A 22,464-nucleotide genomic window follows, 5' to 3' on the forward strand; every position below is an offset into this window, starting at 1 on the left:
TCTATTCCCAGCCCCTTGAGCAGTGCCTGGCCCACTAGAGGTGTTCAATAAAGCCAAACACCTTGTGCTCACCGTCCACTTAAAAAATGTTACCAATACCTATGTTCTCTGTATCCCTCCCTACCCCCATCACATCCACATTCACCTTGCTACCCGAGGCAAATCATCACCTTGCATTTTGCATTTATCAATGCTTTTTCTTCCTGGTGTTGCTAACCATGTTTATATTCCCCAAATATTATTTTTGCATGGTTTTGGGCTTTATATAAATGGAATAATACTACATATATTCTTCCACAATTTGGTTTTTAAGTCAAGAGCAAATGTGTAGGATTGTTTTTCCTTTTTTGTAGATCCCTTTCTACAAGGAATGTGGGGATGATGGAGTTTGCATCTCTGATCTAGTTCTAGATGTCCAACAGCTGTCAGCTGCTCAGTAAGTCTGCTTCAGAGCTCAGAGTAAAACGTAGAAATAAGACACAATAGGTCTCTTGATTCAAATGAGTGTTTATGGAGATTTTTTTTCCTGCAAAAGAAACATCCATAACTAATAAAGATCTTTAAAATCTGAACTTCAGTTTTTACCATCCTTATAGGAGTAAAACAACAAGAAATAAAAAAACATTTGTATTTGGATGGCTCCTTTCCCTACAATGTGATGAAAGTCAATGAAGAAGAAAATCCAATAGCGTTGACTTCTTTGTTGTCTGTATCATTTTACTATGAAGATAGTTTATTAAACACCTTTCTCAGTCTTCCAAATCTAAAGAGTTTTATCTTCTTATTTTTAAAATGAGTGAAGAATTTGAACACTGGCCCTATTAACCTTAATAATTTTCTTCCTTTCCTTTTCACTTGTAACAGAGATCAACCCTTTATTGTCAGCAACCAAAACAAAAGGTTAACATTTTTAGTAACGCTGAAAAACAAAAGGGAAAGTGCCTACAACACTGGAATTGTTGTTGATTTTTCAGAAAACTTGTTTTTCGCTTCCTGGACCATGCCGGTATGTGATGACACCCTGTGCTCACTCCTCTTGTGTCTCCTGCTTGTTGTTAATTGGCCCTCTTCTTCACACTCCGATCCCGGTGGGCCGTGTGCTGTGTGAAGAAGCACCTTACCCCTCAGTGTGCTCAGTCCCAACTTTGGGGCTTCCAACTAGTTAAACCACATGAGAACATAGCCTGGCCCTGTATCTAGACCAGTCCTGCTTCACAGCTTGGTCAGTTTTTCCTTTGCCCTGAGACTTGGCCAGACACCTACCATAACTCTTCTCAAGCCATCTGTGTGAGGAGGCCGCTGTGGTGCCGCACAGATCCTTCGAGCTGCACTTGCTCCGAGAAATGAGAGTCCCACAGCCGAGTCCAGGCTTTGTAACCACAGGCCATGCTACTGCCAAGATGATGCATTCCAGCGAGGCCAGTTAATCATGTTGACTTGATCACTATACCAGGAACACACTTGGCCATGCACGCCCCTCTGGCCCCTCCTCTGCCACCAAGCAATGAACGGGAGAGGAGGGAAAAGCTGAGATTTCCCAAATTCCCTACTTGACAAAAGGATTAAAAATGGTTTCATCCAAGTTAAAGTCAACACAAACTTAACAGATTTAACATTCTAAATCTATTCTGACTTCAATGCTTCAATTTCCTGTGCCAAATAAGAACTTCTTATTTCAAAGAGGAAAAAAAAAAACACAAGGAAAACTAAAAAAGATTCTTTAAGTTATTTAAAATACAAACACAACACATGATTTTGTTCTCTTTTCTTGAAACTACTAATTTCAAATATATTGAGAGAAAGGTATGTAATAAAGATAGCATTTCTAAATATTAAATTTATTCTGTGCTTTGGAAATAGAAGAACTAGGATTTACTTCTGGGGGAAAATTCCAGTATTTGACCTCACTTTTGGCTTATTGGGTGTCCTGTTAGCAATAAAAATAGTATATTAGCTATGTGGACAGTATAAGATTTTCAAGTCTTGGGGGACAATAGGTTAGTTCAGTGTGAACCAGTTCTACTGCTAAGATGTCCATGTGGTTTATACATCTTTCAGCATGTATGCAAGCACGTGTGCACACACACATGCAAAATACTGATTGGTCATTGTTTCCTTGGTGTCTTTCAGGTTGATGGGACAGAAGTCGTATGCCAGATTGCTTCATCTCAGAAATCTGTTACCTGTGATGTAGGCTACCCAGCTTTAAAGACAGAGCAACAGGTACAACTTGCATTTCATCCTCAAATCCACACTGGACCCTCCTCGGCACTAGTGTTAATTCACCCCACCATTCCACCTTCTTTGTTAGGTACCATTATTTGACAGGCCTTACAAAAGAACTAGCTGCGTATTTAGAGGAAGTTTTTAAAATATCTGAATGTTGTAAATTATTAATAAAAGTGGGATTTTCTCCCATGCAATTCGTTTCAAAAACACATACAATATGGAGAGTTCTTTCTTTCTCCCTTTCCCTCCCCACCCCTTTCTCTCCCTCCCTCCCACCCTCGCTCCGTTTCTCCCTTTCTCTCCTTCTCTTTCTTTAATTTATTGACCAACACTGGTCAGAGTGATGTACAGAGTCACAGATATCATTTGTTACCCCCTGCTAAGCAAGTTTCACATCAGCACAGAGCTGTCAAATTCAGTGAAGGAGATATGCCTGTGATGTGATGATCTGTTATACATGTCACTTGAAAGGTAAGCCCTCTGATTCTAAAGGGGAGGCATGCTAAATGAAGCAAGGTGGACAAATAGATATTCTACAAAGATGAAAGCTTAAGGTATATAAAATCCAGATCAAATTGGAGTGAGTTTGCTTTTCTGAGAACCATTTTTTTAATTGGTCCCTGAGTACAAACCACCATAGATTAATGAGTTTTAATTTTGGTTATAGGTGACTTTCATGATTAACTTTGACTTCAATCTTCAAAACCTTCAGAATCAGGCATCTGTCAGTTTCCAAGCCTTAAGGTAAAACCTAATGAAGTCTTGAATTGATGATAGATGGCTTCAATAATAGTTCTCTTTAAGTAATTTCCTAATGTTCGTTCCAATAGCGAAAGCTCTGAAGAAAACAAGGCAGATAATTTGGTCAATTTCAAAATCCCTCTGCTGTATGACGCCGAAATTCACATAACGAGGTGGGTGAAACCGTGAGTAGCCTGTGGCCACTGATATCACTCGGTGTGGAACACATCTAGCTCATGACTCTCTACGTTTATTCTTAACTGGAAAATTTGAATTAAAGGTTTCTCCCTCGTCAAGTAGGACAGAGGAAGTTTAGGGACAAGTCAGTCCTTAGGAAAACCTTACACGGCTATTTAGGTTTATTGACCGAGAGCAATGCCAGAAAGACAGAGGAGCAAACTTTCTGCCACAGGCCGCAGGGTACTTCCTCTGCAGCCCTTCAGATGAGGGCCCAACCTTCCCAAAGGGTCAAAGCAGAACTCTCCGGACCCTTAGGAGGTGGCACCACTTTCTTCTCCATGCCTCTTCCTACTATCCACATGAGCTCTCAAGCGGTATCCCCACCCCTAAACACCAGAACTCCAAGCACAATGATCTGCACATAGTAGGTCCACCATAAACATTAAATTGAATCATAGAAAATTAGCTTCTGGGTGGAAAACTCCTGACTTAACATAATGGGTTTCTTCCCACCAAGAGGAAACGAGGCATTTTCCAATGAGGTCATCTATGAAGAAATGCTTTATTCCCTTATCTTGCCTGGCCAGAGCAAGTGTACCTGGGAGCAGGGGCAAAATGATACCAGTTGGTACTAGCTATCATGAGTTGTTCAGGGCAACAGGTGTCTTGAGAAGTGGCTAAAACGTGGGATACCAAAGATACTAATAGGGTGATGCATCACCTTAACCCCCACCAAGAAGTGAAGCAGGTTCACGGGCACAGACACACTAGAGCAGAGCCATGCAGGTACCCAACCTGCAGGTGATGCCCACCTTTGAGGCTGGAAACCAGAGTTCTTTACCTAGGGAGGCATGAAGGCAGTTTCCTATCACAGCTCAGTGGTGCCTGGAAAATGCACTGCACTGTATTTCCAAGAAGCCAGGGTGTGAACAGTGTTCAGTGACGGACTTGTCCAGTTCGCCACATCGCCCCAACCCCCAGAAGCATGGAACACGTAGATCATGCACTAGATCACCGAGCAGAAACAAAAAGGAAAATGTGTCATTATGTCTAGAGTGAGAGACACATGAGCAAAGATGAAAGAATGTTCCTATATCAAGTGAACTGCAAACAGCAAAAGCAAAAACAGATCCAGCCCAGTCATCCATCCCTGAAAAATTAATCTGTAACTGCAGATTCCAAAAGCACCTGCACTGTTGATAAAAGGATGGAAGACCAATGCATCCAGAGAGATTGAGATTACCACGTTACCTGATTTCTTCTCTTCCTACCTACATTGATTCTTATCCTATATGTTTTAGCTCAATACAACCTTTACATGATTCCACTCTCACACCATGGCCAATTTTTCCAGACAATTTTCCCAACATGAAATAAATACAAGACGAAAGTGGGACTTCACTTTCAGTAATATCTTAGCTCTGTATTTCTGTGATGGTAAATTGGATTTTAAATTGGACCGTCTGAGGTCTTTTAAAATATACCTGAGAGGTGAAAAAAATTAATATGGGGAATTATGGTGTGTAAAAACTAAAATGGCTCCTAATCCTACCACCCAGATCATTCCTCTGGATTTGTTTTTAAAGAAAGACATTAAATGTACATGGATAGAAAATCCAAACATTACAAAAAGATATACCATAAAGTGAAGTCATGCCTCCAGCCTCCTCTGGCTCTGGTCATCCCATACATGACTCAGCTATTTTCTGAATACCTTCCAGATGCAAGGTTTGTTTATCTACCAGGATATATTCATGTAACACGGATGCACACATATTTACCCAAATGGAATAATAAAATCCTTCCTAATCTCACTTTTTCTTATATGATCTTATAGAAGTTTATATATATGGACCTACAGATCTAACTTATTCTATTCCTGGCTGGATCATGATCTATGTATCCAACTCAAGATTAATGAGCTATTTGTTGTTTTGCATATTTATTTTGTTTAACCATCACAAGTAGTGCCGTAAAAAAACAAAACAAAACAAAAAAAAAACACACCAAAATTAACATCTTTGCAAACTTTGTGAAAAAATCCTACCCAGTCATTGAGTGTATCCCTTAGCAACCACTTTGATAAATATGCAGTTATGTTGTGCAAGTATTATGGGTGGAAATCATGATAGAATTATTTCTAAAACAGAAGCCCCCTGAGTATAGCTAACTGCTTATAAATACATTGATCATCCACACTTAAGTAACTTAAGGAAAACTTAAGTAACAAATGGAAAAATGTCAGAGCTCTTTAAAATGCAAAAACAGAACATACTAATTTAGAAACTGTTCTTAGGGGGGTACACAGAGGTCTTCTGGACGGTAAAGAGAATAAATCATGCATATACAGCCAGACATTCTGTTTCAAATTCTAGTCAGTTTTCCCATTTTTCCATGTAAGGCTGAAAAATCATCGTTCCCTCTCATCTACATAACCTTGACAGATGCCACGTCTATTTAAGTCTACCTATGACATATTTTCCTTTTGAGAATTTGGGGGGAAATTTTTTAAACATAAAGGCAAGAATTCAGTAAAGAAACCCAAAAAGTATCTCAGAAAATATCCAATTCAAATTTTTTTGGGAAATAGAATCAACATCCAAGAATTAGGTAATATGCAGTTATGCAGTTATGTTGTGCATAGTAGGAAGAACTATTGCTTTTCAGACTCCTACGCCTGTTTCCCACTCCCCACAGTCCTAATGAAGCTATCCTGGTTGGAATCCAGCTTCAGCCCCAGAAATGAGTGAGGAGGAGAGGGAAGGGTATCCAGTTATGTTGCAATTTGAGTGGTCCTGTGGGTATTCCTCTGATCTGGTCCTCACTTCACTTGGAAACCCTAGTTGGCAATTCCAAGCAAAGAGGTCAAATCATCTAATACCTCTAGGCCTAGTCTAATAAAACCTCTGGGTCAGCCATCAGAAAGGTGATTTCTACACTAGTCATGGAAAACCATGACCAACCTCAACTCAGACCAAAAGCATTAGAATTCGTTAGGAAATAGAGAAGGATAGGGAGAAGGAATGATAAAAGAAAATGTACACCCTGTTTTACAAGCACCCAATAACAAATACTGCAGGAACTAAAATCCTATCACTGCATTTCAGCCACCCAAGTGGAAAATCCTCTGGCTTATAAATCTATTCATCCAATCAACAAGGCCTAAGTGTGTACTGCATGAATACACCAGTCAGTATAATAGCAACCTTGGGGTCTGTCAGTTTTAAAGGAATACATTTGTACTTATTTTAGGAAATTTACAGCTGATAAACATATAACACAAGGAGCCTTGCAGAAAGATCATGAAAGGATAGGTTTTTAGAGGAATTTGTTTTAGCCTGAGAAACATAAGCCTAGAAATAGCAAGCTTTCATACCTTAATGTAAACTTTTACTTTTAATATAAGCTAGAAGGTATTTAAATAAAAGAAATATTAAGCTTCAAGAACAACAGCAAAACTAAGATATTTGACTTGACAAACATCTTCCAACAGATCCACCAACATAAATTTTTATGAAGTCTCCTCGGATGGGAATGTTCCTTCTGTCGTGCACAGTTTTGAAGATATTGGTCCAAAGTTCGTCTTCTCTGTTAAGGTTGGTAAGCCTGTCAAAAGAATACTAAATCATGGGGCACCTGTGTGGCTCAGTCGGTTGAGCATCCGACTTCAGCTCAGGTCATGATCTCATATCTCATGAGTGAGTTCGAGCCCCACATCAGGCTCTGCGCAGACAGCCTGGAGACTGCTTCGGTTTCTGTGTCTCCCTCTCTCTCTACCCCTCCACTGCTCATGCTGTCTCTATCTCTCAAAAATAAACATTAAAAAAAAATAATCAGGAGAAAGGGAAAGAAAAAATAAGGAAGCCAGGAAGAGAAGAAGAAAGTAAAATGTTGAAATATACCAGTGGTTCTCAAACTTGAGCTGCATTAGAATCACCTGGGGGAATGTTAAGACACATCACTGGGCTCCATCCTGACTTCCTGACTCAGTAGGTCTACGGTGAGCCTAAAGATGTACATTTCTAACAGGTTTCCAGGTATAGCTGATGTTGCTGGTCCAGGTGCTGTACTTTGAGAATCACTAAGACTCTTAATAAATAGCTGAGGCTTTTGTACATAGCTATGTGTTCTGGGTAAAAGATAATGGATATATTTTGAAAGTAAATGTTTAATATTAATCAACAATGTATTAATATAATGTTATTACTGTGGTCAAAAGTCTCTGGAATACAATAAATATGCCAATTTATCCTTGGAGACGACTTCTACTTGAGAAGCTAACCATTTGTATCCAAATTTCGTTCAGTCAGTCTCCATTGGCTATTAGTAAGCAATTATTAATCTAAAGATTGTTATCAATTACATAAAGGGAAAGTTGAAAAAGTTGTTATTTTATAATAAATTACAGAAAATTTGGAATGTAAAAAGAATTCATCCACGACCTTAAACGAATACCATTTTATTTTTACATTTCCTGCTAGTTAGTTACATGGTTACAACCTTAAGATTTGGTGATTAAAAAAAAAAAATCTTTAGAAGTCCTGATTTGTGATCCAGATACTGGAATTTGTATCATGTGGCTAGTATTTGGCAACTACTTCTTTAATGGGATATTTAACCAATCAGTAGTAACAATAAAATAACATTCATAGAGTTTAAAAAGTATCAGCATTTGTACCAAGTGCTTTACATATGTTAACCTGTTTTGCAGGCTAGTTATAACGTTGGTAGAACTATTATTTCTATGGTTGTTGTTTAAAATGTTTAACAACCAGTAGGACATGATCTCTGGCCAATTAGAACAGACTCCCCACTCATGCGAACGACTGCTGTCTGCACATACTAAGTTGCTATTTTTATTTTACAAATGAGGACAACTGAAGGATAGACAGGTTATGTATCTTGCCCAAGCCACACTGCTAGTCAGGGGCCAAATGGGACTTCAGCCCTGGTAGCCCAGCTCAACAGACAGCAGGTGTTTTTAACAAACTCCTAAGTCACAACTTACGAGTTCAAACTGTAGAGGCTGAGATTCTCCACTGAGAGGTGAGACACACAGACCCGAGTGTGACTGCAAAGTAACAAGGCTTACTTTCAAATGGCCTCAGTCTTACCATTTAATAGTAGTCTTTACCACTTAATGGTCTTACCATTTAATAGCCCTCCATCAACACAGAGGTTATTGATCACTTTCTTTGCAACATGTGCATGATCTAGCAGTAACCAGAATGTTTTCTTCCATATTACATAGGTAACAACAGGAAGTGTTCCAGTCAGCATGGCATCCGTGATCATCCACATCCCTCAATACACCAAAGAAAAGAACCCGTTGATGTATGTGACTGGGGTGCACACAGATCAGGTAAGGGCAACTGAATTGCCTATAAAATTGTGCACTTTCAACATGGAAATACCCCATGAGGTTGGGGTGATCATGTCTCAGATCTTATGGATGGAAAACTTGAGAAGACAAAGGTTCTGCATCCTGAGTGCCAGGAAACTAGCAGTCAGTGTCCTAGCAGAAGCAGGATACTGTTATAAGGAAACAATTACAGATGGTAGAAATTATTCCTAAAGCCTTGTTTTGGCCAGGTGAAGATCTGAGTGTGTCAGAGCCCTGTCCATTGAGTAGTTAGTTCACTGACAAGTATGAGGTCTAACCCACCACGGGAGAACAATTGGTCTACACAGCTGCAGTTAGTAGCTAGTCTTTAAGACGCTGGCCTGGCCTTCCACCTGGTAGTGATCAACCCTGTTCCTCATTTTTATCAGCTGGGCCTCATGCCCAGGCCCAGGCCTACCCCCAGGCAATTAAATCAGAATCTCCAGGGCTAAGACTCCAGCACCAGAGATTCCATAAAAGCCCCCACTTCCAAGTGGTTCTAACATGCAGCCTGGGTTCAGAAGCACTGTGTAGCCAAATCCCCGGACACTGGCTCAGCCTTAGTCTGGCACTTAGAGCTGGTTCTACAGTAGTGTTATTCCTGTGGTGCGCATAGGTAACTACCGGAAATCGAAATCTTAAAATGGGGCACAGGAAAGAACCCTGAGTCAAATCACTCACAACCTGCTGGTACTGCAAATGGTCTTAGTACGTACCAGGTAAGCACCCATGCTGCCCCACCGAGTGGCGCCAGGAGGATTTGAATACTTCCAAGTTTATGTTAATTGACTACAAGAAGTGTGGCCGGGTCAGTGATGTGAAAGCAACCTAATGATTCCTCCCCCGCCCAGACATGTGACCACAGGATGTCCTAACATGTTAAAAGGAACATCACAGATGACTTTGCCTCCTGAGACTGATTTGATGTCCTTCTTTGCAGGCTGGTGACATCAGTTGTAATGCTGAAATAAATCCACTGAAAATAGGGCACACAGCTTCTTCTGTATCTTTCAAGAATGAAAATTTCCGGCACATAAAAGAATTGGTGAGGACAGGTTAACGGGGTGAAAGTTTCCTTGGGTGATTTATTGTTTTACCTGGAAATCAATGCACTTCTTTTCTCCTACCATCTCTTATGGTAGAACTTTCTCATTTTGGCTTTGATGGGCTGTATGAATCAAGACTTAGAAAATACGCTCTCAAATCCAGGTTATTGGGACTATTACTTATGCCGGTAATAAAAAATACATGTTCCATATTTCATGAAATCCAAAGGATTCCATGTGAAACTACTGTTTTGTACCAGGCGCTTTGTAAGCATTGCAAAGAGCTGTGAGGGCAGCATGTGTGTGCTTTGAAGGTGAAGCTCCTTACATCTCCCTTCCACATCATCACTGATATCTTATTTAGCTGCTTAAAACGCCTCTCTAGCTGCCTTCTCTGTTTTCCAATATCTCATTATCTCCTGCTCCAGAGCTATGCCCCTTTCTTTAAGAGGCTAGTCTAGTACTCAAATAGTAAATGTTTAGCAAACAGTAACCCTAAACAAACCATAGTTCTCCTCTAAGAACAACACGGAAATTCTGGTTTTCTTTTATTGCACTGGTTTTGTGATGAATGGGACGGGGTGTGGGGGGTGGGTACAGGAAAATAGGATAATGAATTTTTTTTTAAAGTAACTATAGTAGAATTACAGTATAAATATGACATATCTAAACAGTAGTATGTAAAAATGTCCAGGAGAAATCATCTCAGAGTATGCCAAAATATACCTTTGAGCATTTTCCTTATTTTTGTGAAAATGTTTTGATTTTTGTAAAAGGGGTAACTGATCACTGTGAACACCCTAAAACTAACAGCACAAAAACACTACAAAGAAACTAAAGTCCTCTAGAAACTTAACAGCTGGCCACTCAGTATTTAATGAATATCCTTCTCTATAAGTATTCATCCATACCAAGATACATGTACACTGTTACATAAACCGACCATGCTACCTTTTTTAATAGGTCATTCGGTCACTGAACATTTTTAATAGACTTTACTTTTTAGAGCAGTTTGAGGTTCATGGCAAAACTGAGTGGAAAGTACAGAATTTCCCAACTACTTTCTGCCCCCACTGTCCAAATCCCCTCCCACATCAGAGCGGTACATTTGATGAACCTACAGTGACAACATCATAATCATCCAAAGTCCATAGTTTACATTAGGATTTACTCTTGATGTCAGATATTCTATGGATTTTCACAAATGTATAATGACCTATTTTCACAATTATAGTATCCTGACAGAACAGTTTCAAGGCCTTAAAACTCCTCTGCATCCCATGTAGTCATCCCTCCCTAACCCTTGGCAACCACCGATTGTTTCACTGTCAACTATGTTTTTGTTTTTGTTAGAGCATGAGCAGGGGACAGAGGGAGGGGGACAGGTGGAAGAGAGACTCCGTCATAAGCAGGCTCCACGCTCAGTCCCACAACCCTGGGATCATAACCTGAGCCGAAATCAAGAGTCAGAGGCTCAACCTACCGAGCCACCCAGGCATCCCTTTATCAATTATGTTTAATGACTAAATTGCGCTGCATTTTGTGCATGTATATTTGATAACTTACTTACCTAGTATGTTGTGGATAAACACAATTATTTCATTTTGGGGGGTGTGTTTACTCTCAGAAGTAGTGACGCAATAAACAGGCTCGATGTACTCTTCTCCACACATTTGTTATCTCCCAAGGCCTTCCATGCAGATGGGAAATGGCCAGGCAGAGTGTGCACCTTTTACCTTTTGAAGCAAAGCGACACAATCTCCTGAAGAAGGGTTATGACTACTAACAGTTCATGAGGTTGTCTGTTTCCCCAGATCCTGCCCAGCACTGGGTTTTATCTATCTTTAAAATTTTAGCATTTACTCTTTAAAGTCCATGCTAACTCTCTCCTTTTACCATTGACTTCAACCTGAAAGAACTGTAGAAGTGCTACGTGTAGCAATGTTACCTGCTGGCTGAAAGACCTTCAGGTCAAAGGAGAGTACTTCCTTAATGTGTCTACCAGAATTTGGAATGGGACTTTTGCGGCAGTAAGTATAAGCTTTATTTGTTGGGTTTATCAATAGCAAGGGAGCAGAAGGGTTCACTGTCAATAAATTCATACCCTTTGACAAAAGTAGTATTCTGGCTAATATCAGCAGTGCCCAAATGACTCCAAGCAATTATATCCTGGAAGGCAACATGCTTCCATCCCTTTCCAAAGCTTGCCCAACCTGGCTGTGCCTCAGAATCATCTGGGGTGCTTGTAAAGCATCAGCTTCATGGACTCCATGCCAACCCACGACATCAGTCTCTGACATGTCGTCAGGATCCCCTGTGCTGTCTTGGGGTACAATGAGCCACCTGCTTGGTCTTCATCCTCATGCTCTTGATATTTCTGACTCCCTAGTCACCTGTACCATGCCCAAATCAAAGTGCCTATGTCTGTCTCCTTCCTTGAGCTCCCAGCTAATTGATCTCAACCCACCACGCAGATGAATCCAACATCAGGATCCATCTTCCTATGTTAGAGCCATGGGACTACTCTGCTCTCCTGTTTTACCCTTTCTTTGGTCAACTCCCAGTGTACACACAGCTTTTTCAATCATTTGTCTCATGAAAAGTTTAAAGAAGGTGTCAAAACAATGTCAATGTTTCCTGCCATTTCCCAGGTTATGACTCTGTGGTAGTGATACCTGCTTTTGGCAGAGATTTCAGTAGCCCAGAATCTCAGCCTGGTATGACAAATATAGGGATAGACAGGGCTTCTTAAAGCAGACTGCGTAAGTAGATAGCTATTCATTTTAGCAACACTGGCTCTGATCGAGGCAGCAAAAAATTAGTCTGAAACACCCCTGAGCCGGGGGTCTTCATGGCTCTTCTGGATTTTTTTTAAAACAAATAATCAGTCCTCGAGGTGCTTACCAACCAAACTCTACTCCCCGTTTTCTAATCGCTTCTTGATCTCTGCAAGAATCCCATTCCCTGCTGTGGAATCTTGTTTAAGATTAGAAGACTAAGTTCCCTTTGAACTTGTCCATGGAACCACAATATAAGCAATATTCTTGGATAAAGACGTAACAGAAAGAGGAACAGTGAAAGGCAGGGAAGGGAAAAGGGAAGTAGGAGTGTGGAGGAGGAGCTCGGTTTTCTTCTTGCTGGCTTTTGTTAGTTACATTTACTTGCAAGGCTTGCAGATACCTCCAAATCCTGTAAGATGGGAAGCATGCAGTGAGCTACACCACCATCCCAGATGATGCAGTTTGGTGCCACCTTTCACCAATTGGTTCTTATCTCCTTGGAGCTGAGGAAGGAATGTTTTCCTAGCACCCTTTGCCAGCAGGGAAGGAAAACTGCTGTGCATCAAAATGCATTTGTGCCGGCTCTGTAAAAAGCATTTGGGTTTTTTGAGTTTGTGTAAAACTGTATTATTTTAACGGTAAGACTGTTTAAAGCACCTTCCTTTTCAAGAAGTTTTCAAGAGCAGCAATTTCATTTCTGGGAGCAAATTTCTGAAGAAATGTATTTACGCTTTTTCGACGTGGTTAAGATGGAAAACTCCCATGAGAGTTATTGTCTGTCACACCCTACACATCTTCCTCTTTGACGAAAGGTCAAATGTTTATTCTCACCTTGTTTCTGGCTATTTCAACAGCCAAATGGATGTTCTCAGACCACCCAGGAGATCCAGTATGAAATATGAACCTCATTTCCTGTAGTAGAGCCCATTAACATACTGCCTTTCACCCTTTTTCTGATGCAGTGCAAGTGAACATTGCAAGTAATTTCCTCACAGTGATTGCTCAGGCTTCCAATGGCATTGTTGGCTGCCATTTCTAAGGCAAAGCCTTGTTGAATGCCAGCTGGTGTTACTTCATTCTCTCAGGTATGCATGGTGTAACTACCACTGCTTGTTAACCCTGCAGGATATCATGTACACAGTTGCGCAAAGGGCCAGGTTTGGGAGGGCAGGTAGGTCAGTGTAAAGAAATTCTTTTTAGTCTACAGGGACTGTGAAACCAGCATCACCTAACTGCTTTTTTTTTTTAAGGAAACAATTGTCAATACTCTAAATGTTTCCCCCAATAATATGTTTAAGATACAAATGATCAGGGTAACTTCTGATGCAATCTTCCATCTTGAGAAAATTAAGACTAATCAGAGACTGGGGGTCGGAGTCGGTGGGGGGTGGGGCGGAAGGAGGAAATAAATTGCTCACTTTTGGATATGCATTCTTTTTTTGGCTCCCAGATATAATTTAGCAAATTACCTCATGTGGTATGTTGAAACATGTGCCTTGGTAACCAGAAAAACTGAATCCTAGTAGCCAGAGCATATGAAGGCAGGTCTCCAATCTGGACATTGTATGCTATTTCAAAGCAAGCATCAGTCCCGAGAATTGCATTACAGAAAAAAACAAAATACACATCAATAATGTATCCACTGAAAAAGAATTTTCTTGTAACTAGATCCAGGAATACATGTAAAAGCTATTTCAAGTTAGGTGGTTACTAGTAACAGCATAAAATCTGTGTCCTTCCTATATGTCTGCACCAAACACAGTATTTTTTTCTATAGAAACACTTAGATTAGGAAACCTGAAATTACTCATGTAGCTTGACAAAAGGTTCAGGGTGTCTGCTGCTGACATGCATGGTCAAGTCTAAGTGTATTTCTACTGTTTTTAATTTGATTTTCCATTCCATTATTTGACTTAGGTAAATCTATAAAAACATCAAGCTTGCAACTTTCCCTCATGTTGAAAAACTTCATAAAGTTTTAAAAAATCTGAACCGTGATCTTTCCCAATTAAAAGCTTCATTTCTAAACCTTTGTTTTTTGGGTTTTTTTTTTTTTTTTTTTTTAACTGTTTTCAAGTTAGACCTGAGGAGCTCTTTTTAACCTACAATGCCTGGACTTCATCCCCAACGCCTGCACCCCCCTTCCCGCTGAGGTTTAATTTGCGATTGTGGCAGGGCCCGCCCACCCCACGTGTTTAGTCTCCCAGGTCCTTCTCATACGTGGTCCTCCACAGATCACCAACTCAAGAACACCAAGATTCTGGAGTCTTCAGAGCTGCCATTTGCTCTTGTCCTTTCCCTCAAGGAAATAAATAATAGGCCAATTTCATGCGTTCATTTCTGCTAAGATAAAACATGTTTTTTATTTCTATGTTCCAGTCAACTTTCCAGACAGTACAGCTGACCGCATCTGCAGAAATAAACACCTATAACCCTCAGATATACGTGATCGAAGAAAACACAGTCACGGTGAGTATACCTTATCACTCCTAGTAGGCACTGGTCTTTGATAGGCATTCCGTTTCTGAAAACTTGAGAGTAGTGGTTCTTCTCACCTACATGGCTATAGAATATAACTGAAACTCTAAAAACCTGATGTGAGGTTGAGCTTTTTGGCAAAGGTATCTGCTACTCAAACAAGTCCAGTGAAGTACTTGTCCTCCACATTCCCCACCCCCACCTCCCCTTGTTGGCAAAGCTGGACCAGCAGTGACAGTGCAGCAGAAGGCACAACAGAGGGGGTTCATCTTACTTGTGACTCCTTCCTCCGTGCCTAAAGCAGCACCACCAGCTCTTCCTTCCTTCTCTTGATTTCACAAAACAGTCTAGGTCACAGGCCATAACATTCAGGTCATTCTTATTTGAATCATAGATTGTATTTTACAGTATTTTTTAAAGAGAAAGTGCTTAAGTATGCTTAATAAATGAGGCATTTATTAGAGGGCCTTTTTTTTTTTTTTTTTTTAGTATTCCTTATAGCTACATACTGGCACTGTGTATAGGGTCCATTCATTAGTTCTTATAGTCTAGAAAATTATAAATGTTCCCCTTGATATAAAACAAAAAAAGCATCTTGCAAAGAAATGCACTTTTACAGAAAACAAAGGCTCACTGTTCTAAGGGCTGGCACAGGACAACTTTCCTTTGCAGTGAGCCTCTGGTTGGAATATGCCATATTTAGATAGAGCAGGATTTCCATGCTCTGCTAATCTGCTGGCAGAGCCCTTTCCATTTTTCCTCCTAATGCTTTTGTTACAAACTAGAAGCCAGTTTAAGACTCTATCCCAAAGACCAGCCTGGCAGCTGGCCTCAGTCCACTGTTGTAGCCATTAAAAAGCCAATGGCCCTGTGAACTCTGGACCTCTCTCCATACTTGAGAGTAAGGCTCACACACGGCCCTGGTATCTCACTCTGGTCCCAGGGGAAATTATTCCAAAAGAGGATGCTGTTTGGCCTCTGGCTTAAGACCCTCAGTCAAGGCCCACACCCACTCTTCAGAGGCTGGGGCATGGAAAATCAGAAATGGAGCCAAAGGAAATGTGGACTTCAAATTCAAAGTATTATGAACTTAGCAGTACTATAGATATTTTAACAGTTCATTTTAGAAAAATGTAGTGTTCAGACTGAGTATCTGCTGAGGTCTTTGTTTTTTTTTTTTTTTTTTCCAGAAAGTACTAATAAATAAGTTATAATTTGAAATTAGCAATTTTAATGAACCTTTAGATTTTTTTTTCTTGGTTTTCTCTGAGCAATATTGGTAAATAACAAAGGCCAACTATTAATTGTCTATGAAACTAGATTTTGAATCCAAATATTCTAGATGATTTTTTGAATATTTGGAATCCAGATAATAATCTGACCTATCTATAGGGTAGATTAAGTGATTCTTAAATTTGTTTGAACTCTGGTCCATTTAAAAATCTGAGAAAAAAATTTATACCCGTGGATCCCTTTGGATCCATGGACCCCAGACTGGGAGATTCTGGAATGGAGAGTAAAGATATGACTGCCATTAAGCAGTGAACTATATGAATTCAGTTACTTTATTCCTAAATTTATAAAGCCTTATTTTATCCCTTGAAAATACAAATGAGAAGTAACAGAATTACCAAAAGGCCAGACTCAAATTTAGTCCAACTCATAAATTCTGTGATAAGCAGCAGCTTGTCTGCCATGGTCATGTAGTATTCAACCAATCAGTAAGATTTTTGTTACCTTGCTTTGCCCACAATGTAGTTCTTAGTATTCTTAATACACTTTGTGGAGGAAATGGTAGTGATTCTTTCTGTAACTAAAAACATATATATACGTACACACACATACACACAATATATACATACAGTAAAACCTTGGATTGTGAATAACTTGTTCTGCGAGTGTTCTGCAAGATGAGCAAACATTTCTAATAAATTTTAACTTGATCAACGAGCGATGTCTTACCATAGGAGTAGTCCGTGATGCTGAATATCACATTGTCACAACTGAGCTGGTGGTTCCTGAAATTCGCTTTGATACACAAGTACTTTGGATTACAAGCATGTTTCTGGAACAAATTATGCTTGCAAACCAAGGTTTTACTGTATATAAAATATACAGTATTTTACCATTAGAACTCTTAGGGCTGCCATTCTATTACAGAGTCACAAAGATTCCCAGGAAGTGGACATAAAGGATCACACACAGCCTCCGGGGCAATTTATCACTGAAAAGGTCAACTTGAGCCCTGAGCTATTAACTATCACTTTTTAACAATCCACATCAAATACTCTTGAGTGAGAGTTAAGTGAAATCGATATTTAGAAGCCCGGTACAAAGCTGCTGTTGCTTAATCACAAGGCATCTGAGTTGTTGATTTGTTTGGTCTTTGGCCACCCCTGCCCCCTTCCAAGTTTGGACTCCAAATGCTGTCATTTGACAGTGAGACTGTCTGCCAGAAACTAAAGTTCCTATTTCATAAATAAAGCATCTAAAGTTGTCAGAGATGACATAACCACTAAATACGGACACAATTAAAGGGAGGAAACTAGAAAACTCGTATTCTTTGCCTGTACTTTGCAGAAGCATTTTCTCTAGAAATTATACTGCACAATGTTTAGCTGAGGAATGAGATCCTGACCGAGTGACATCACCTTTCTAGACCACCATTAATAAAATCAGAGACTTTGAATAGACCATCTCACTTTTTTGGGGGTGCTACCATTAGTTAACTCAATTGTTGCATATATACATACATTTACAGATTCCCATTACGATAATGAAACCCCATGAGAAAGCTGAAGTACCAACTGGAGTTATAGTAGGAAGTGTAATTGCTGGAATCGTTTTGCTATTAGCTCTGGTTGCAGTTTTATGGAAGGTAAGAAAATTATCATACTTAAAAATATGGGGCTCCTGAATATATCTGTCTTGAATTTCCTTATCAAACAGTAACCTTAAGTTTTATGTGGTACCTACCTCCATCATAAGAGAAAAAGGAAAGGCAAATTTATTTGCAAATTCTCACATCCGTTCCTGAAAACCATCAGTAAGGATTTTATATACAATATATAAAATGAGGTCTGGATCCCGATACTTTTTTTTCCAACCTGCCTTTTATCCAGACCCCTGAATGTTTTGTTCAGGTACCAAAAAACAAACAAACAAAAAAAAAAACAAAAAAACCAGACCCTGGAAAATGTATGCTGTTCAGTTCAACCCTGTGTATTATTTCCTCACTGAAAAGCTGAGACCAAGTCATAGTCTGCACATCATCCTCTCCAGAGCCCCAGAGATTCCCACAGGGGCTTTAGTGGGCAGCCAAGGGGGTCTGAGGCCCCATAACAAAATAATTCACACGTGGTAAAAACTGTACATCACCTTACAGCTTGGCTTCTTCAAAAGAAAATATGAGAAAATGTCCAAAACTGCGGATGAGATTGACGAGACCACAGAACTCAACAGCTGAGCCCCACGGCGGTCTCACTGCAACGTGAGCTGTGGCAGCACAGCCAGGGTTTGCTGTTTGTGTGAATGGATTTGTTTTAAATCCCAGTGCTTTATGTGTAAGCGGTAAAACTCGCCTGATACTTTACGAAAACTGCAGGTCAGTTTGGGAAGAAGAAATTGGGTTTTTTTTTTTGGGGGGGGGGGGCTAGGAGTAGAAAGGGTAAAAGACGTATTTTATATGGGCGGGGGGTGGGGGCAGGGAGTGACCTTTACACTGGCTGGTCCAGAGTTTACATAATGTGCATTGTGTCAGAAACATGAAATGCTTCCAAACATGAGAAGTCTTAAAGAAAAATAGAACCTTTCTCAGATTTGGTGGGGGGAACCCCAACCATTTAAAGTGATTGTTTTTAAACAGTGACCACAAGAGTGGAAGTACTTGGCCTAGCTATATATTAGCTTGGATACTGAGGTTGATGGGGGGAAAAAGACAACACAGGTCTTCAACTTATGCTGGTCATCCAGAGCTGTCACAGAGGTTATTTTAAGTGACCTTTTTGTTAATGAAGGTATAATTTGCTGCTGTTGGCCTTCTCAGAGTCCCTTTTTTGCTATGATCTATTTATCAAAACAATCTTGGATACCTGGTAGGAGCCTAGAGTATGCTTCCTACAGAGGAAACCTCCATTTAAGGGGGTGGGGGCTGGGAGGGTAGTTTAGAAGTCAAATGCAAAATTTAAAATCTGTATCACAACATTGATGGTAAAATCCTATCTACTAGAGGCCCAGCCTGTGCCAAAAGAAGTAGGAAGTTCCCTTTCTCCTTCACCATGCACAGCTGGCTGACTTGACTGTCTGGCAGGGACCTAGTTTCAATTTATGGAAGAGGAGTAATTTCTTTGGCATCCTTCCTCCTTCCGTACTAAACCACTCTTGCACCTACCTCCTGGTGTCCCCATCTTCTAGAAGCCCACTAAGGCGTGCCTTCCTCTCCAGTAATTCAGGGTTAGCCACCTCCCTTTGGCCTTCATCCAAATCTCCAATTCGTTGGAGCAGCTGCTCTACACCAGGTGTGAGGAAGAAAAATCATCTCACTTACCTACTTGCATGAATAATCCCTTTAACTCCAGGGAGCTATTTTCCTTTATTGCTAAACAAGTAAGAAAAATAAGCCACGGTGAATTTCTAATTGTTGGAATTTCAGGCAGTGCAAACAAAGTACAAAACAAAATTCGGGAATTTGCAAATTACGAGGAGACCTTGGAAGCCCCCAAATTAGCAGGTGCACCCTCTGTGCTTGTGTGTTGCCGGAGGACTTAAACTTTCAGAAGAATGACTCCCACCTGGGCAAGTATGCTCATTAGGTAGCTCCTTAGGTCCCAACTCCTGGAACACTTATTTGGTCAAAAGAGGATGAAACCCAGTGGTCCACATTTTAACAAGCATCCCAGTCACTAACGTAAACGGACTGCCTTGGAATGCCACCTGTTTCTCCTGCACCTTCTTTTGTTTGAGCCCACACACTCTCCAGGAGGGACTGGGAGAAAGGCAGAGGCAGAGGCAAAGGCAAGTGGGAACTATTTAATGTCAGAAACTGCATACCTAAAGCTTTGGACAAATCACTTGGCCTCTTTAAACTACAGTGTCCTCATTATAAAATGAGAAGACTGGGTTGGAGTTCAGCAGCAATGCTTTTAGTTTTGAAAGTTGAAGATCTGGATTTCTTACAATTACAGACAATCCTCAAAAAACCTGACTCTGAAAACAAGTACGTGCCTGTGTGCATCAGGCCCAACTGCTCTTCTGGCCTGGCTCCTGCGAGCTATCTAGAGCTATCTGTGTTGTCTGGTAACTTATTTTGTATTTGACAAAGCAAAACAAACTAGGTGGAAAAATCAGCCATAAAATGGCAGGGGCTTATAGCTTTGGCTATCTCTAGATGTGCTAAAGCCCAATTCTTATAACAGCTGTGTGGATTCAAATACTTTGAGTCCAAAATTTTTTTAAAGAGTGGAGGAAAAACCTAAGTTGATAAAGAATATTTAAGAAACCATGTAACTACTGTGTACATATACAGACTAGTTCTTCAGGGTGCTATACAAAGAATTCTAGCAGGTCATTCCTTTTATTTCACTCTGCCTCGCCTTTCTTACAGAAGCACTAAACTGAGGTCACATGCCCACGGCGAGCTTGAGCGCTTTGGCCAAGCCGGGGCTTAGGTAGTGTACCTCGTCAGGACTGTCTCCATGAAGCAGCTGGCTTACTACAACCTAAAAACTTAGCCACTGGTCTCTGTGCCATTTATTCCACTGGGGCAGGGTTTCTTTGCCTTGGCCCTGCTGACAAGGGGCTGGGTGACTCCTTGCAGGGGGCTGTCCTGTGCACAGTAGGGTGTTGAGCAGCATCCCTGGCAGTTACCAGGTGCCAGGAGCATCCTCTCTCCCAAGTTGTGACAATATACAAGTATCTCCAGACACTGTATCACACTTCCTGGGAGGCAAAAGTCACCCCAACGGAGAAGCACTGCGCCAGGAGCAAGTGGCCTAAATGGGCAACAGATTTGAGGCAGGGGCTCTAGTGAGGAGTATTTCTCCAACACTTTTAAGCAAAGGCGAGTATTTAGCCAAGAAATCAAAGAACAAAACCCCACTGCTTGAAAACAAGTTATGTATTCCTAGTCAGCCTTACTTTTGCTTTAAAAGTAAGTATAATATGGGGCTTAAAAAACACCATCTTAAAGTTTCCATTTCATAAATGGTATATATAGACAAGATCTGTAGAATGTGATTAAAAAGAGTTGCTTCATGCATGGCTGCCACACAAGCCATATAAAATAGTAAAATAGTTTGTAAAGAAGCTGCATTGAGACTTGAAATTGTGCATCATTCATTTTAGTAGCAAAAGAACTGGAGATTTTTTTTCTAGCTGGCAGTGTTCTTTATAAAATAGAAATTATTAACTGTGAAAAAGAACTAAACCCAATTTATCCTAATCACCTAAGTGATTATACAAAAAACTATCATAAAAAGTATAATTTTATAATGTATTTATCTCTCCTGATATACAGCTGTAAGTTATTAAAAATCTCCCACGCTGATGGTGCGGAGCCTGCTTAGGATTCTCTCCACCCTTCCCCGACTCGCTCTAACAAAAAACTTAAAAATATATATATATATCGATTAAGACATTAAACGGAAAATAGGATCCCTCAAACTGAGCACCGTGGCCTAACTTTACTTTTTCAATTTGCACACAAAAAATACCTGCATACATGACTTTTCAGGACTATGCCCTTCATGTGTATTGACAAATACCCATTTTAAACAATTTGAAAGACTAAACATCTAGAGGTAGAAGATAAACATGAGGGTAAAGTCTGAAATAAAAAGTGTTAACTACTTTGAACCTTAAAGGATGAAACCATTTTTTTATATTTACATATGGCTACATTTTCATCTGTACCTGGTTTATTTTGACAGATAAAATGTATATATTGCACGACTATGTTAGAATTGTACATTTTCTAAAGAGAAAGGATCTTGGATATTTTCCTTCATGTAAAGTATAAATCTTTAAGATGTGATTAAGTATATTTGTTTTTGATTAACTGGTTTTTGCTTTTCTCTCCAAAAATATAAAAATGAATGTATCATGTTCATCAAGTTGCACAACTCATTTGATTCCTGAGAAATCATTGGAAAAGTAATCAACATTAACGAGAAAAGCTCTTAACTAAGAATGAGACTCTAAAGTGTTTTTTAATTATAAACCACTCTTCATACCACATTACTAAATTATAATTAAAGTTGTTTTGAAAATAAAGTTACTGACTTTGGACTTCTGATTTTATGGCTCGTATATTTCAGTGTATTTATTGTATGCACTCACCCTGCTTCAGAACACGTTCAAGACTCCATGTAAGAATGAGGATGTATCTAATTTCTTACATTACTAGCAGTGACCACAGGCTGTTTTGTAAGAACCTTCAATTGCCTTCATAGTTTACGGACTAGATGTAAAACCTTGCTTCTAAACGTGTGGTCCACAGATAGGCAGCCCGGCATCATCTGGGGCCCATTACCAAACGTGTATCTCCACAGCATCCAGAAGTGAATTCGAAGGGAAGTTTAACAAGACTCTCCAACGAATCACGTTCCATATTGAAAGTTTGAGAAGCACT

At 40.0% G+C, this 22,464-nt stretch overlaps 1 protein-coding gene across 1 annotated transcript in view; it reads left to right on the plus strand.

Annotated features, from left to right (window-relative positions):
- Nucleotides 1-22,121, plus strand: part of ITGA2 (integrin subunit alpha 2) — a 108,499-nt gene extending 86,378 nt beyond the window's left edge. Inside the window, exons 19-30 of the mRNA XM_060634588.3 lie at nt 354-436; nt 865-1,006; nt 2,131-2,223; nt 2,897-2,973; nt 3,060-3,143; nt 6,644-6,746; nt 8,402-8,512; nt 9,474-9,578; nt 11,496-11,609; nt 14,739-14,828; nt 17,599-17,715; nt 18,223-22,121. Coding sequence (XP_060490571.3) covers nt 354-436; nt 865-1,006; nt 2,131-2,223; nt 2,897-2,973; nt 3,060-3,143; nt 6,644-6,746; nt 8,402-8,512; nt 9,474-9,578; nt 11,496-11,609; nt 14,739-14,828; nt 17,599-17,715; nt 18,223-18,303 — 1,200 coding nt within the window. The 3' untranslated portion in view covers nt 18,304-22,121. The remainder of the gene's footprint in view (nt 1-353; nt 437-864; nt 1,007-2,130; nt 2,224-2,896; nt 2,974-3,059; nt 3,144-6,643; nt 6,747-8,401; nt 8,513-9,473; nt 9,579-11,495; nt 11,610-14,738; nt 14,829-17,598; nt 17,716-18,222) is intronic.
- Nucleotides 22,122-22,464: the final 343 nt, after the last annotated feature.

Source organism: Panthera onca, chromosome A1 (assembly GCF_046562875.1).
Source record: "Panthera onca isolate mPanOnc1 chromosome A1, mPanOnc1 haplotype 2, whole genome shotgun sequence".
In the NCBI taxonomy this organism is placed as follows: Eukaryota; Metazoa; Chordata; class Mammalia; order Carnivora; family Felidae; genus Panthera; species Panthera onca.